General features: G+C 42.4%; 1 protein-coding gene across 1 annotated transcript in view; it reads left to right on the forward strand.

The window, feature by feature from the left end:
* The first annotated feature begins 682 nt into the window (after positions 1 to 682).
* Positions 683 to 17035, forward strand: part of SH3BGRL2 (SH3 domain binding glutamate rich protein like 2) — a 49484-nt gene continuing 33131 nt past the window's right edge. Inside the window, exons 1-2 of the mRNA XM_082252182.1 lie at positions 683 to 874; positions 16654 to 16839. Coding sequence (XP_082108308.1) covers positions 830 to 874; positions 16654 to 16839 — 231 coding nt within the window. The 5' untranslated portion in view covers positions 683 to 829. The remainder of the gene's footprint in view (positions 875 to 16653; positions 16840 to 17035) is intronic.

The raw sequence follows: 17035 nt of genomic DNA on the forward strand, positions 1-17035 counted from the left end.
TCCCTCAATTCTATCCGGACACAAATGGTTTTTTCCTGCCTATCTTTCCCTAATCAGCAGCCAGCACGTTGATGTGTGCTCTGTCCCTGAATCTAAGCAGCAGAATGACGCCGCTGCGGCTGCCTCGAACTTATAAAGACTTGGTCACATGCTTCAGACGGCCAATCACAGCTACTGAGACATTTGCAGGCATGGCTGGGATGGCTTAAGGCACACCAGTTAAACGATTGTTGATTGGCTGTTGAAAGCCCGCCATGAAAAGAGCGCCAAAGCATGCAAAACCCGGAAATAAAACGACCGAACACGGATTTTTACCCGAACATACAGTAAAGTGTCCGTGTCCGTGTTCGGGTACAAAAAATCCAATTATTCGGTACGAACACGAATAATACAGTCCGTGTTCGCTCAACACTAATCATCAGTAATCAGCCAGGAGCAGCATGGTGTAATACCACCCACGTACACAAGATGGCAGTACTGACTGCCGTTCGCTGCCTTATTAAAGAGTCGGCTTTAGTTGATCATTGAAGGGAATGGGAGAGGATTTACAATGTGTCGGCTCGTCCATGTGTTTTACGGGCGGTATTGTACACATACTGGGCTAATCCTTATTGATGTGTTTTGATGATGCAGCTGAATGGTCAGGCCCAGCGCTCCTCCCTTCCCAGTGAGGGCGGTGTAGGAGGCGGCAACTGGTTCTAGTTGGCTGTCCGTTGGTGTTAGTGAGTGTGTGATAGAGCTGTGCGGGTGCTTGGAGCAGATCGTGCCACTGCTAGATCCCATCGTGACACCGGAAGGTGTAGGGGACACCTGTATTGACAGCTGCAGGATGGTGACCAGGGTATACACAGCATCTTCATCCGGCTCTACAGCGGTAAGTCTCCTTCACATGGGGCTGACTTTTCTGATGGCTCCTGTGTAATGTCAATGGGGATCACTAGGAATTCCAAGTAGCTGCTGCGCACATACATAATAACCTCACTTTTTCTGCATTCATCACTTGCTGGAGTTCAGTTTGCTTTTACCATGAGAGATCACATTGTAGTGCAACACAATCTGATTTGTATTGTTACTTTTCTTATTTTCTTTTATTTGATCTAGTGTCTAAATCCTTCAATTTTAAAGTTTTCTTTTCTTTTTTTTTTAGTTAAACTTTTTATTTAACTCAACTCCTTTTACACCTGTTCTAATGGCCTTGGGGATGTTTAGATTAGACTTTCTTAACCAGGGTTCTGTGGATCCCAAGAGTTCCTCCAATGATTGCTAAGGGATTTCATTGACCACTAATGTAAAGGGGCAATTTTTCCTTTGATGTACAATGTAGAAAGCCTTCCTCAACAAGGGTTCTGTGGTTCCTACAGAGATTGCAAGGGGTTCCGTGAGCAGTGGCAGATTTGTCTCCCACCTACATTGACCACTAATGTAAAGGGGCAATTTTTCCTCTGATGTACAGTTTGGAACACCTTCCTCAACCAGGGTGCTGTGGTTCTTTCAGAGATTGCAAGGGGTTACTTAAGCAGTGGCAGATTTGTCTTCCACCTTTATTGACCACTAATGTAAAGGGGCAATTTTTCCTCTGATGTACAATTTAGAATTCCCTTCTCAACCAGGTTTCCGTGGTTCCTCCAGAGACTTCTAGGGGTTCCTTGAGCAGTGGCTGATTTGTCTCCCACCAATGTAAAGGGGCAATTTTTCCTCATTGACCCTTCGGCTTTTGTTGGATGAACTGTTGTGATTGGCTCTCAAAAGATGTACTAACGATCAGATTATCGTACGATCACTCCGAAAGCGATTTTTGGCATCCAATATTTTGACCGAATTTAGCATTACTCAACCAGGGTTCTGTGGAATCTCAAGGTTCCTCCAGAGTTTTCTAGGGGTTCCTTAAGCAGTATGTTGACCATCAATGTAAAGGGGCAATTTTTCCTCTTACATTTTAAAAAGCCTTTCTCAACCAGGGTTCTGTGGAACCCTACGGTTTTTCCAGAGATTGCTAGGGATTCTTTGAGCAGTGGATGATTTGTCTCCCACCAATGTAAAGGGAGCTTTTTCCTCCTTGTCCCATTGTTGGATGAACTGTCGCAATCGGCTCTCGAAAGCCGTATTAATGATAAGATTATCGTACGGTCACTTCGAAAGCGATTTTTGTCATCCGATTTTCTGATCATGTGTAGCATTTATCAACCAGGGTTCTGTGCAACCCTAAGGTTCTTTCAGAGTTTTCTAGGGATTCCTTGAGCAGTACATAGACCACCAATGTACAGGGGCATTTTTCCTCTGATGTACAGTTTAGAAAGCCTTTCTCAACCAGGGTTCTGTGGAACCCTCAGGTTTCTCCAGATGTTGCTAGGGGTTCCTTGAGCAGTACATTGACCACCAATGTACAGGGGCTTTTTTTCCTCTGATGTACCATTTTAGAAAGCCTTTCTTAACCAGAGTTCTGTGGATCCCTGAGGTTTCTAGGGGCTTCTTGAACAATGGTAGATTAAATTCCCACCTTATGGTTTCTGCATAGTTTTGGTACCAATGCCACTTGGCAGAGCCAACAGCATGGGGCCAGTGGAACTTCTCCTCTCATTAATTAGATGACTAACTACTGGTACTAATAATTATGTTGGCTGCCTCTAAAGGTGGGCATTTTTTCCACTGATCACAATTTTGGTATAAAATCATTTTTAGCAAGGGTACCCAAGACCTGAGATGTATTGGAAGGGTTCCTCCATGGTAAAAAGGCTAGTTTAAATGATATTGCTGAGGAACAGAGTAGAGCAGCCTTTCTCAACCAGGGTTCTGTAAAACTCTAGGGTCCTCCTGAGGTTTCAAGAGTTCCTTGGGTGTAATGGGTAATTTGATCTTCCACCTACGCTAGCTGTGAAGGATGAGCTTGGGTTTGATTCAGACTTCAATTTGGATCAAACCCAGAAAGAAGCTGTCAATCCTGCCCAGTCAACTGTAGCCAGGGTATTTCCACATGGCAATATAAAGTTGATGTCCTGAGCAGCGATGAGCTTGGTGTGTTGGGACAAGAGGCTGAACCCATCTGAGCTACCAGGAAGCTGTCAAAATCAATAGTGGTATTCCCAGACCTGCAGCCGCACATATACACACCCTTACCATATGTGCAGTTGTTGGGCGAGGAATGTTGTTGTCGGCTTTGATAGCTCTGGCCGGTTCAGGCTTGTATCCCAAAACATCTCAGCTCATCCCTAGTCATGAGCATCCCTGCCCTTTTGGTAATGTGCAGCTTCAGGTCAGGAAATTCCCGGGCTGCAGTTCACTGGGCGGCAGTGGGCACGGGTAACATATTTTTTTCCAGATTCAGACCTACCCAAGCTCATCCTTACTAGCCAGCAATGCCACACTTTTATACTTTGTGTTTTCTTTTTTGTTTTAATTATTTATTAGGTCCTTTCTACATTGTGTATGTCTCGAACAGCAGAACAGATCCCCTGCTGAATTATAGCAGAATGGTATAAATGTCACTTTTATGATATGTGTCTGATCAGTTTTAGCTGTTTTTGAGTTGAATAGGCCTATGTTAAGTCTATGGGCAGGCAGATGTAAACAACCAACTACCCTAAATCCATTACAGTTATGACTGGAAAAAAGGAAGCAGACCTAGATTTGCTTCCAATCTGCCCATAAACTAACATTGAGCTTTTGATCAGATCTGCCTAAAAAACTGATCAGTGGATATCACCGGACCGCCTATGTTAAAGTGTAGTTCCACCCTAATTTTATACTTGCCTCCATCTTCTCGCTCCGGGTCACCTGAAAAAGAAATGGATAATCGCATTTTTTTTTTTTTTTTTTTTTTTACTTACCTCGTAGCGAAGAAAATATACTTACCTTACTTCCTTCTTCCTCCTTCCTCGGCCGCGGCCCGTCGTCACTTCCTGGCTCTGCAATGATTCCTGGGAGCTGAACGTCATCGCTCCCAGGAATCATTGCGCCTGCACCGGCCCCGACGTCAGTTCCGGGGCGCGCGCGTCATCCCCTTCTAAACAGATTCTGGGCATGCCCAGAAGCTGTGGAGGGATGACGCGCGCCACCCGGAAGTGACGTCGGGGCCGGCGCAGGGCATCGTGGGACCGAAGAAGGCGGAAGAGGACTCCGAAGAGGATCTCGCTGGCTTCAAGCTGCCCACATCTGAGATGGCAGCGCTGGACAAGACGTTTTCAAGGTAAGTATTTGTCCTAACAGGTAAGTGCAACCCGGGACAGATCAGAGGCTAGCCATTGTGGAATGCACTAGCCCTGACTGTCCCGGGGGTATTTTTAAAAAAATAAAAATAAAAATTCCAGGGTGGAACTCTGCTTTAAATGGGCCTTTACTGCAAGAATGTGTGTGTGTGTATGTATATGTGTGTGTGTGTGTGTGTATGTATATATATATATATATATATATATATATATATATATATATAACATGCATTCTGGAGGGTGATCTCCTTAATGCCTGGAATCTGCTACACAAACCCTTTCTGGAAAGCACATTTCCTTGGGGCACTTTTCAGAGGACGGTAGATATTGCTGCACCTGTGAAAGGGGACTTATGAACTTTTATTGTTTTAGTTTTAAAATGACAGTACTCCAAGTCAAGTGGTTGTTTTACCATTTCTTTTGTTATTTTAGTATTATGTTACACAGTTTGTAAGGTTGAAAAAATACATCAGTCCATCCAGTTGATGTGTTTTGTTGTTATATCACTATTGATCAAGTCTGCATTGTCATTGGATTTCTATTACTGTTACTATTTCCAAGCCTTTGTAAATATTTGGATACAGGGACCTGTTACTGGTTTATTCGAAATACATAGCCTCCCAAATAGCAGAGAGGAATGTTTTTTCATAGTCATGTAATGATGTCAGAAATGGGGGGCAAGGCTGAACTGTTCATGTAGACAGACGTGTGTCGCATCGGCTCCGGTATCCTGATCCTTAATTATCCTGATTTCTGACCCGACTCACAGCAGAAATTGCCCGAGAGCTCCGCAAGCGGGTCTGCCTGGCTCCGGCGTCGCTCCCTGTGCTCCGGACCGCACCAACACTCATGACGAAGAAGAAGGAGGACGAATCGCAGGCTTGGGCCCAAGCAGGCCCAACATGGCGGCGTCCCGCAGCCTCAGCGGGCGGGACAGGATAAGCTTCCTACGGCGCTCTCTAAACTGGAGCAGTATGCCCACGTTTCAGCCTCCCATAAATCGCTACCTAAGCCGTCTGCTGCTTCGCCAGACAAGCAGCCCTGCCACTCTCTTGCACTGTTAAGTCTAGAAGTAGGCGTTGGGCCCAGGATGCCAGTGACGCAGTACTCCGGGCCGAACGTACCTTCCTGTTGTCCCACGCGGTGGAGAATCAGAATTGCTGGCTGGAAGCGCAACGATTTTTTCGCTCCATCCAGCAACAGCAGACTGACCACAATTTTTTTTTTACATCACAGGCATATTTTGAGGGGGAAAAGACTGGTCATATGCTAGGGACTATTTCGCGGGCACAGAGGCCTTCCCCAATAATACATTGACTCTCCCTTCTGGTGTGGTGGTATCCGATACTCCGTCTATTTTACAGGGATTCAGCACCTTCTATAGGGATCTCTACACTTCCAAGGTCTCCTATGATCCGGGTGACCTGCTGGCTTTTCTGCAGGACCTTCAGCTGCCGCAGCTTTCTGCTGCAGATAGGGCGGGATGGGTGGTTTTTGAGCGATTGGGGTTGGGGCCCAGGTTTATAGCGTGGATCAAACTGTTGTATAACGCTCCCATGGCGTGTGTAAGGGTCAATAACCTGCTGTCCCGGCCTTCCCGCTGCACAGGGGCACGCGATAGGGCTGCCCCTTGTCTCCCCTGCAGGAACCCCTGGCGGCAGCAGTCAGGGCCCACCCGGCCATTCATGGGTTCAGACAGGGGGAGGGGGAGGAGAAAATCGCATTATATGCCGATGATGCATTATTGTTCCTTGGTGATACTTCGGGCTCTTTAGTGGAAATAATGATTCTGATTGCTAAATTTGGATCCTTCTCGGGCTTTCGGATCAATTGGGACAAATCAGTCCTGCTGCCGTTGGACCCACTGGAGGGTGCATTGCCGCCCCTGGCGTCTCAGGTTCAGGTGGTAGACGAATTTCGTTATCATTATACATCCAGATCTGCGGAAGTATGTTAAGCTCAATGTTGCCCTGTTATTAGGCCGGTTCAAGGAGAAGTTGTCCAGCTGGGTCAGGTTGCTGCTGTCGGTAGTGGGCAGGTGCAATCTGATCAAAATGATTTGGAATCCACAACTATTATGTCTTACATAATGCTCCTGTCTGGATACCGATTCATATTTTCAAACAGTTTAACACTATCTACCGTGCACTTATATACGGATTCGCCTGGAGATGCTACAGGAAACTAAGGATAGCGGGGTTTAGCAGTTCCTAACCCATTATATTACTTTCTGGCAGCCCAACTGCAACATCTCACGGGTTGGCTGCAGGATGATGCCAGTGACCCGGTCCGCCGGATCCTTGTAGCGTGTCTAGCGGGGGGGTCGCTGGTGGAGTCCTTGGAGTCTGGAGAGCTGGGCATGTTTCCCCAGCATCCGACTCTATTGTTAATAGATAAAGTTTGGCGTAGGGCCAGGGGTCGCTTTTCATATGAAGGATTTTCCAGGTTCTCCCGCATATTACATAATGCTAACTACCCTGAGTTGGACAGGCTACGGCACTCCCTACAATGGGCTAGATACGGAATTCAATTAATTTCACAATTGTACAGGGGGAATGTTCTCAAAGATTTTCAGATGCTCAGGGCGGAATTTGGGCCACCTAGCACCTTATTCTTCCAATACTTGCAGCTGAGGCACGCTATTACATCGCAGACCAGGGACTCCCCATGGGGCTTGTGTAACCCAGTCCTTTTAATTAGTCTTGTAAATTCTACAGTTAAAAAGTGACAAATTTCCTCCTTATACTCTTCCTTTTATGGATCAGGTATCGAAAGCTATGTCATTTGGCTGCAGAACTGTCTGGGCGGACGATGTGGGGTCTATAACGTCGGAAAAGTGGACAGGTATACTTGACAATGTGCTCAAGGTATCCCTGTCAGCTACACAGCGACTCACAATTGTTCATACTGCACCACACTTGTTGAGGAGTCGGATGATTGCATAGCTGGGGGAGGAGGGACTCTCCATTCTGTCCCCGATGCAAGATACATGAGGGCACACTACTACACATGCTTTGGAGGTGTCCAAAGCTGCACCGTTACTGGACTGAAGTACTGCACTCCATTAACGCTATCTGGGGGCTACAGCTTCCTCAGGATCCGAAACTCTGTATTCTGGGGTGGCTAGACAAAGAATTGTATACTCCGGGGGTATTTGTGGCAGTCCTTAGGACCTTATTTCTTGCCCGAAAATTGATAGCGAGGAAATGGATCTCTCCGTCTGCTCCCACGCATGCGGAATGGATGGAGGAGGTTAAATCTCTGTTGGCCAGGGAACATCTGACTTGCCTGCATAGAGGGAGCACCATGAAATTTGAGCGCATTTGGGGACCATGGTTGGATGTGCCGGGCCTGGCTCCTCCTCACCTGGTCACAAATAGGATCCTAGGGGGGGTGATTTCTTCTTCCTCTTAAAGCTATTGCTGACATCATTGGTTATTCTAGGGCAGCGCCTGGGCGGTTGTGGAATGGGAGCGAGAAGACCGGGCCACATAATTATTTTCGCCCTGAGGGGCAGGGAGGTTGTCAATGGGGGGAGGGGGAAAGAGGAGAGTTCCCCCCATTGTACTGGGAGATTGCACCACCTAGTTTTTCTGTGCTTATCTTTTTAATTTTTTTTCCTGTCTAGTTGTGCTTTCGAATGTGGCAGGGCCTGTTTCGAAGGCGCTTTATTGACGAAAGACCGACTTAAGGCACTGATACATACACTGATATACTCTCCTTGAACCTAGGGGACCCCCTAACCCTAGAGGTGATCCTTACTTCAGCCATACCTGTTTTCTGTATTTTGGGGTTTCTATGCCTGTATTTAATCCAGTGTCATTTGCTGATATGTACTGCCCTGCTATGGTTCACTGTGTTCTATGTTTTTTTTCTCTTTTCTCGTTTTTCTGTTTTGTAACGAAAAGTTTTTCTAATAAAAAAAATTATCTGATTTAAAAAAAAATTATGTCAGAGATGACATGGTCTTTTTAAACATTTAAAAGAAGCTTTTTAGTACAGGATTTCTCCCGGCCAGTTTAACTAGCCTCCTGTATTTGTCTTCTAAAGGCTTGTCTGACCTAGTTTTTAATTATGACTGTTAAATCTACAGTCTGTCCAAGGTCCTACTCTGGGCTAGGCAAAGGCACTACATTCTGCTTCTCACACGACAGTCTGCTTCTCACATTACCCGTCTAGCCCATTGCATTAGGAAGCCCAACTTGTGCAGCCTTCCTGCATGTCCCACACATTTTCAGTTAAACAGTATCTTTGGTGGTAGAACTTTAACTCGGCTTCCATAGGCTGCCTCAATTCTTGGCCAACATCTATTACTCCTTTTTTGAGGTTTACTTATCGTGTGTGATGGCTTACAAAGAAGGAATGTAGATTAGATGGTGGCCACTTTGGCAGACTGCCCCTGAATATTTTAAGTAGTTTCCGAAGTGTGGGTGGCCTACATTTTGCATGTGGCTATGTCTAATGATTTACGTTTTAGCAATTCAGGTAATATTGTGGTATCTACTTTATTGGTAGGGCATGGTGGTGGTCGCTACTATCTGAAAAGGATTGACTGGCAGTTCTTCTTCTTTAGCTCTAGCAACAATGTGTCCTATATACCTTTTGCACCTGACCTACTTGTGGTAAATGTTTGATACGTGGTTTTTGGCATTTAATAGATCTCATCTTCGCTTGATGAACCCTTCACAGAAGCCCATCAAACACTAGCATGCATAACCTTGTGTGTTGGGCAGAACAATAGGTGAATATGTTCGATTTAAAAACTGTGTCCAACAAGTGGTCAAACCATAAAACTGTCTGTTTTGCGGAAGATCTTCGCTACAAATACATTTATCATTATGGAACTAAATTTAAAACTTAAAATATCGGCTTCATCTGACAAGCAGGAAACTTTGAGAGAAGACTGCTGTACTAGGGAGCTGCAAATATTTACAGCAGCTACATTATTATAGGCCAAATGCTATTTAAAATGATGTAATACCACAATATTTATTGGGCTTTATGGCCTTATAAAAAATTTTTTCTTTTGTGTAATTTTTTTTTTTCTTTAAATATTTCATGATAATAAATTAGCTTTTGTAGGTTAGGACTTTTTTTTTTTTCATGTTTTGTCATTTATTGATGATAAGTAGCTAACATTTTTCGTTGATTTTTAGCAACAAGGTTAGGAAGACCAATGCAGAATCTTAGCAAAAAGTTTACTATTTTATATTGCTGATTTAGTAAGTCTGCTAGGCTCAGTACAATTTGGGACTATCTTGAGTGCTGTCCGAACCTGGGGTTGGCTGATTCTGGATGGCAGCTACCATTCCTGGGCCAATCAGCTGTAATTGAGACTTTTTTCCTTACCCACAGCTGCATGTACAAAATGGACCATATTAGACCTACATACATGACCATATTCGATTAATGGCATTGGCATTCTGTTCAAATATGACTGTTGAGAATTTTTTAGTTTTATCTTGCAGTTACTTGACCACACAGCCCCTGTTATCCTCTTTCTTCCTTATAGTGGCAAACATGTCACTTCACAAAATGAATAGCTAGAGTGCAGGAGGGTTTTAACCCCTGACCATTTTATTTTTGCCATGTCTTGTCCCATAGGTGAGATTTCCCTCCAAAGTGATGGAGTCCAGGCATATCCCCATTTGATGATTTCCCCTCTATTCTTGTTCCAATTTCAACCCAAAATTTGGGATTTTCTTTTACTTTCAATGATCATGATAAACCGGACAAATAGGATGAATCTCCCTAACGGAGGCACAGACAACAATAGTAACTGACAGGTGATCTATGATGGCTGGGCGAGGGTATGGCAGCTAATCTTACCACCGGAGATACAGGTGTGCCATGCTTCAACACGTATTTTTGTATCTCGAGTGGAGGCCGGGATTCGTAAATGGATCATGCCAGCTTCTGTGCTTGGTTGGTCACCAGGAATTTTGGAGGAACTGATGCAGTTAACAAGAACATACTAGATTTCATTTATACCGCATAAATTTAAATAATTCTATTATGGTCTAACACCTCATTTTAAAATTTATGAATATGGTAGCACAATCACCAATTATGCCACAAAAAGAGTGTCTGTTCTAAAAGGGACTGGACCCTGGAGAAGTTCTACAGATAAAACATACATAGGTAAACTCCTTGTGACTTCATAACGTTTTACATACACTGTCTGCTTTTTGCTGAGATGGTCCACTGGTAGCGGTGTAACCATTGAGGTGCATTTCACGCCTTTTGTTTTCCATATGTATTTGCATTTAATAGTGCTGTTGGGCACTGTTTTAATGTAAGTTTATGGATTTTATCTTTATGTATAGTGATTGTGATTTTACACTATGAGAAATTTTGCTTTTTCATCTTTGAGCATATTGTAACAAATAATCTCTGGATCTATCAAAGTGGCAGATGAGCTCCTACTTTCTGTTGGATGCAAAGATTCTGACATGCTGAGTTACTGCTCAAGCCTGGTACACATTATACAATTTTCCTTTTAGATTTACCAAAACCATATAATGCACACCTTCAATTTGTGTGCAATCAGGCAGACCCTTGCACTACATAGTTAAAAGTAAATAAAAAAAAAAAAAAATTGAATAAGAAAATTGTAAAATGTATGGCCAACATTGTTTTGTTTTTTTCATTCAATCCAGTTGCCTGAACTAAAAAAAGCCGACAGATCGCTGTACTAATACAACGTTAGTGCAGCGATCTCTCCCACTGTGTTCTCACAAGCCACGCCCCCCACCATAACACATTGGTCAGCACAGATTGGATGTTGGTTGGATGCTGGTTTCCCAGCATGCTCGTTTGACAGAAGCCGGTCAGGCAACTGTACACATGGGCCAAATGTCAGCCGGTTTCTACTGTACTGGCTAATTTCGGATGATATTCCGCCTATGTGTACTGGCTTGACAACTTTGATCTTTCTAGAAATAGGGTTTATATTCTAATGGTGAGTTGCTTTCTATAGGTGATGGGTTGGAAAGCATATATGTTTTTTTTTATTTTCTTTGACACGAGTGGCAGTGAATCAAGAGACAGATAGAGATACAGTATCTCACAATAGTGAGTACACCCCTAACCTTTCTGTAAATATTTTATTCAATCTTTTCATGTGACAACACTGAAGAAATGACACTTTGCTACAATGTAAAGTAGTGAGTGTACAGCTTGTGTAACAGTGTAAATTTGCTGTCCCCTCAAAATAACTAAACACAGCCATTAACCAGTTGCCGACCGCCGCCGACGGAACGCTCTCGCCCCTGATCGTCAGCAGGAAAGCCGATGCGTGTGTCAGCTGGCTCCGATTGCCACCTGACACCCGCGATCGCTCCCCGCTAAGAGAGAAGGACGGTTGGCTGATGTAAACACAGCCGACCGTCCTTCTCTCTGGGATAATCAGAGCTCATGTGATCCTGCTATTTAGGATCGCATGTCTCTGTGATCATTTCAGAAGCCCAACCCCCATAAAGTTAGAATCACTCCCCTAGGGTCACATTTAACCCCTTGATCAACTATACTGTTAACCCCTTCCCTGCCAGTATCATTATTACCCTTCCCTGCCAGTATCATTATTACAGTAACAGTGCATATTTTTGGCAATGATTACTGTAGTAATGTCACTGGTACCCCCAAAAATGTCAGTTAGGGGTCCGATCTGTCCGCCGCAATGTCGCAGTCCCACAAAAAATCGCAGATCGCCGCCATTACTAGTAAAAAAGAAACATAAAAAATGACATCTTTCCCGTAGTTAGTAGTTGCAATAACGTTTGCGCAAACCAATCAAAAAACGCTTATTGCGATTTTTTTTTTTTTTTTTTTTTTTTTTTTTCCCTCCACGCATCGCCTTCCCTGCTGACGATCGGGGGCGGGAGCGCTCCGTCGGTGGCGCGCACTTGCCCCCTAGCTGCTCCCAGGCGAGCGACTTAGATCTATGTCGTTTTGCCTGTACGAACCAGCCTGCCGCAGTAAATACACAGCAGGCGGGCAACTGGTTAATGGCTTTGTTGAGTTATTTTGAGGGGCAGCAAATTTACACTGTTTATACAAGCTGTACACTCACTACATTACATTGTAGCAAAGTGTCATTTCTTCAGTGTTGTCACATGAAAAGATATAATAAAATATTTACAAAAATGTGAGGGGTGTACTCGCTTTTGTGAGATACTGTATATTATATATTCATGTTGCTATATTTTCAATTGTAGTTCCTCATAAAGGCACAGTATGTATAATATTATGATTATTTATAATGTGTGTATATATGTATGTGTGTGTGTATGTGTGTATATATATATATATATATATATATATATATATATATATATATATATATATATATATATATATATATATATATATATATAAATTTATTATGTTATTATTTTTTTTTTCTAAATGACAGCTGGAATGACACAGGCTGCCTAGAGAGATTATGTAGTATGAGCCTATAAACAGAATCACATTTTAAGGCCTCCTTCACGTTGGTGGTGACATGCCTACACCGGATTCCTGATTCTTGTGACTAGAATGACAGGAGTGTGCAAACAGCAGGGGCTGCCCAGCCTTTACAAAGTAATGACAGGCTGCGAGGAGCTGTGCTTGTTCACATGTATCCGCACACCCAGTGGGTACTTTTGGTTGGATCTGGATGAGCAGAGCACCCCTGGGTGCACACACATGAATCCAGGCTCTGACGTCCATTCCTAACAGCAGGTTCCATCTGGTTCAAATTCATGCCAACAGTGTCCGCTTCTCTCAGCCTGTTTTTGCTTTGTACAACCTTAGCAGCTACTGCTTCTCACAAAAAAACGGTTTCTGGAACATCTGAAACCACAATGGAGAACATATTGTATGTAACAGTAAGTGTATATATTCAAAGAATATACCTCGCGCCTAGGAGTACCTAATGTGACGTGCACTTTATAGTATAAAGATATATAAATAAATATAACAGAGCAGCTGCTATAGATTAGAAATGATTGAATAAAAAACCCCCCAGCTAAAAGGGATAATATAACGCTTGCTGGTATGAATCAGGATACAAAATCAATTAAAAGACTAAAAGCATAAATGGCTAAAGTATATGCCCTTAAAATGCACAGTAGGACAGTATAAATAAATAACAAATTAAGTAAATAAGTGCAATAATAGTGCCAAGTAAAGTCCAAAGTGGTTCATAAGTGACTGTGTGACAAATAGTCCAAGAAAAGTGCCAGTGCTTGGTGCTGGATCCTCCAATACTCCAGGAAATCCAATCACAAAGGTGACTTTCAAAGGAGAAATAAGATGTAAACTCACCAGATATAGTGGGTCTCAAATGTCATACGACAAAGAGACCAATAGTGCTTTATGACCATCCATTCTTCAGAGGTCACCTCTGAAGACGTCATACGCTCTGACGAAACGCGCGTCAGGTGGAACGCACACCGTCAACCCGGAAGTCGAGCCTGGAACGCAAACCGCTCTCCACGCTACAGACAGATACCGGTGGACAGCTAGCAGCTTTTATCCATGTTTTGCCCTTTATACCTAAATAAAAAATATTTTTAATGGTACTGCACCATCCGGAGCCTCTTTTTTTCTTCTCCCTAATCCGAATTGGAGGACCTCGGGGACCCAATCCATTCACCGTGGAGAATCCCGGTCTAGGGGGACCAGAGCCCAGCAGCTACCATTTTCCTGACCTGGATGGTCATAAAGCACTATTGGTCTCTTTTGATTGGTCTCGTATGACATTTGAGACCCACCATATCTGGTGAGTTTACATCTTATTTCTCCTTTGAAAGTCCCTTTGTGATTGGATTTCCTGGAGTATTGGAGGATCCAGCACCAAGCACTGGCACTTTTTCCTGGCACTTTTCTTGGACTATTTGTCACACAGTCACTTATGAACCACTTTGGACTTTACTTGGCACTATTATTGCACTTATTTACTTAATTTGTTATTTATTTATACTGTCCTACTGTGCATTTTAGGGCATATACTTTAGCTATTTATGCTTTTAGTCTTTAAATTGATTTTGTATCCTGATTCATACCAACAAGCGCTATTTTATCCCTTTTAGCTGGGGGGTTCTTTATTCAATCATTGTATGTAACAGTTTAGTGCCCATGCTTGTGTACAGTGTCTCCACGCTATACAAGCAACACTACTTGTCACGGTTCAGTTCATCTCTGGCATGCGTACCACATAATAGGAATCATTGAACTTAGAATGTAAGCAGTGTGTTTTTATTTGCTGGCATTTTTGTTTCAAGTGAATTCTCAGTGTTCATCTAATATATTGTAGACCATACTGTTGTGTATTTTGCTGTACACATGAACCTTCCTTGTCAAAAGCTTATAACGTCTCTGGTATGGGGAGGGGCGCCTTACGCGTACAGTTTGTAATAATGCTATTGTGAAATTTGCACATTTGCCAGCATAGACTTTTCTTTGACCTGTGTGGGTTGTATGTGTAGTGTTGTGTTTTTTTTTTTTTTTTTATCCCCAAAACTGTGTGTTAACTTTGTACTGGAAATCGTTTTTTGTATTGCAGTGGTTGCATGCTATGATGTTGGTGTACATTTAGTGCATGCTGATGAGTTCTACTGATTTTATTCCCTTTTTTTTTTTTATATGGGGGTAAACCTTTTTCATTCTTGCTATTTACTACTTTATCTGTTCTATATCTACTTTTACATACCCCAGAGTTTGTAGAACCAACCACACAGAATATTCACATTTTATGCAAAGGAAGTTACTGTTTTTAACTACATACATACATTACATACATACATACATACATATTTTTTTTTGTATTTTTTTTTTTTTTTTTTTCTACCCTTGACCATGGTACATGTTCAGTAAATTGTAGAAAATGGTAACCCAATATCACAATGAAAGGTAAAACAAACCTTAACAACTGAATGCTGTTTTTCAACTTTGACATGTTAGTAAATTTGTACATCTCATTGTAACTACATATTGTTTCCAGGTGAACTATACCTTGGTCAGGGCAAAATAGACTTTCATTTGGTGGTAAATGTTAAAGCTCAACTACAGGATATCCAAAACCCCATCCCCTCTAACTAATTGACAAATTATCCCCCTTCTGTTTACTTTCTTGGGTTCTCATCACTGCCTCCTATTGGTGGAGGTGACACTAGCAGCTGCCAGGTCTTCTCTCCATAGTCTCCAGAGGCAGAAGAACCCGGGGTGGTGAGATGACCAGTGTCTATGAAGATAATGAGCAGGGAAAAATGCCTGATTCCCAATGCAGGAAATTAACTTGGCTTAGCCTGCGGTCACACCGGGTACAATAATAAAGTGGTGCGATTTTAAAGCTTCATTCACAATTTAATACTACTTTGGCAGTACTTCAGCGAGATTTGTAACGATTTGATATGACTTCAGTGCTACTTTAGTGAGAGCTGCTGTCCATGTCACAAGGAGGAACAGTGATGTTATGAACAAAAGTTTAACTAGCAAATGTTTAATATTTAACCTCTATTGGGCTCAAGTAGCGTTAATATAGACACTGGTACAATTTGCAGCACGATTTACATTATAGTCAATGGCAGTGAAATCGTGCTGAAGTCCTAAAAAAGTAACGCATGAACTACTTCTCAAATCGTTCTGTTCCGTTTTTTGGAACGGAACAGAACCCTATTTTTCTTCCGTTTAAAAAAACGGAAAGGACGCAAAATCAGATGTCAGCGGTGTCATCTGCTGACATCCGCAATCCCATAGACATACATTATGTCCGTATATCATCCGCAAATGGATGGGATGATATACGGACCGGGTGACACAAGTGTCATCCGTGTCCGTAATAAAAAATAAATAAATAAAAAAAAAAAAAGGGACTGAACGGACGACAAAAACGGAGCGCCCGTGTGAAAGAGGCCTTAGAGGAAACTTTGATTTTGATGCATTACACTGCAGGATTGCTTGAGAAGAGCTGAATCGAGACTGAATGCCTCATTTAAATTTCATTTTTGCTTGGGGTTGGGCTTAATGATGTATAAAAAAGAAAAAGTGTATGTATGTATGTATATATGTATGCATGTGTGTGTGTGTGTGTGTGTGTGTGTGTGTATATATGTATGTATGTATGTATGTGTATGTATATATATATATATAAAAAATGTAGCTGTATATTTCTTTCCTTTACCATGACCCACCACTAAAACAACCCAAAACAAATTCTACTTCCAATGTATATGGGGATATTTTTTGTTTATACCCATAGTTGGGTCAGCTGGGAGCTGTGGATGACAGTGCTGTCACAGTGCTGAGGGGCGTGTGACTGAGTGCACTCCCAAAACGCACTAAAAAGGGCCATGTATACTGTATGGGACAGCACAGAATAAATTCCATTCTGCCATGGAGCATCTGTTTGGAACTTTGGTCAGTGAGCTTGTAGCATATTGATTAAACCTGTGTTCTCTCCCAACAGATGAAGAAGCAACAGCAGGAAGTAATGCAGTATTTGGAATCCCATAATATTGAATTTGAAGTAGTGGATATTACCATGTCAGAAGAAAAGAGGCAATGGATGTACAAAAATATCCCAAAGAGTAAATGGCCTGAGCATGGCAATCCTTTACCACCACAGATATTTTATGGCGATACCTTCTGTGGGGTGAGTAGGCCTGTATATTATTTTTATTTTTTATTCTTAACAATTTTAACTTTTTTTTTTTTTTTTTATTGCATTCATGCTAGAGAATAACTTTCAAATATGCAACGTGAGCTTTTTTTTCTAGAGTGATTACTGTTTATATTATTAAATGTTACTCCAATATTTATATGGCCTCTAACACACAGGCTTACTACAG

This window comes from Pelophylax lessonae (assembly GCF_965119305.1).
Source record: "Pelophylax lessonae genome assembly, chromosome: 3".
NCBI classification, from domain to species: domain Eukaryota; kingdom Metazoa; phylum Chordata; class Amphibia; order Anura; family Ranidae; genus Pelophylax; species Pelophylax lessonae.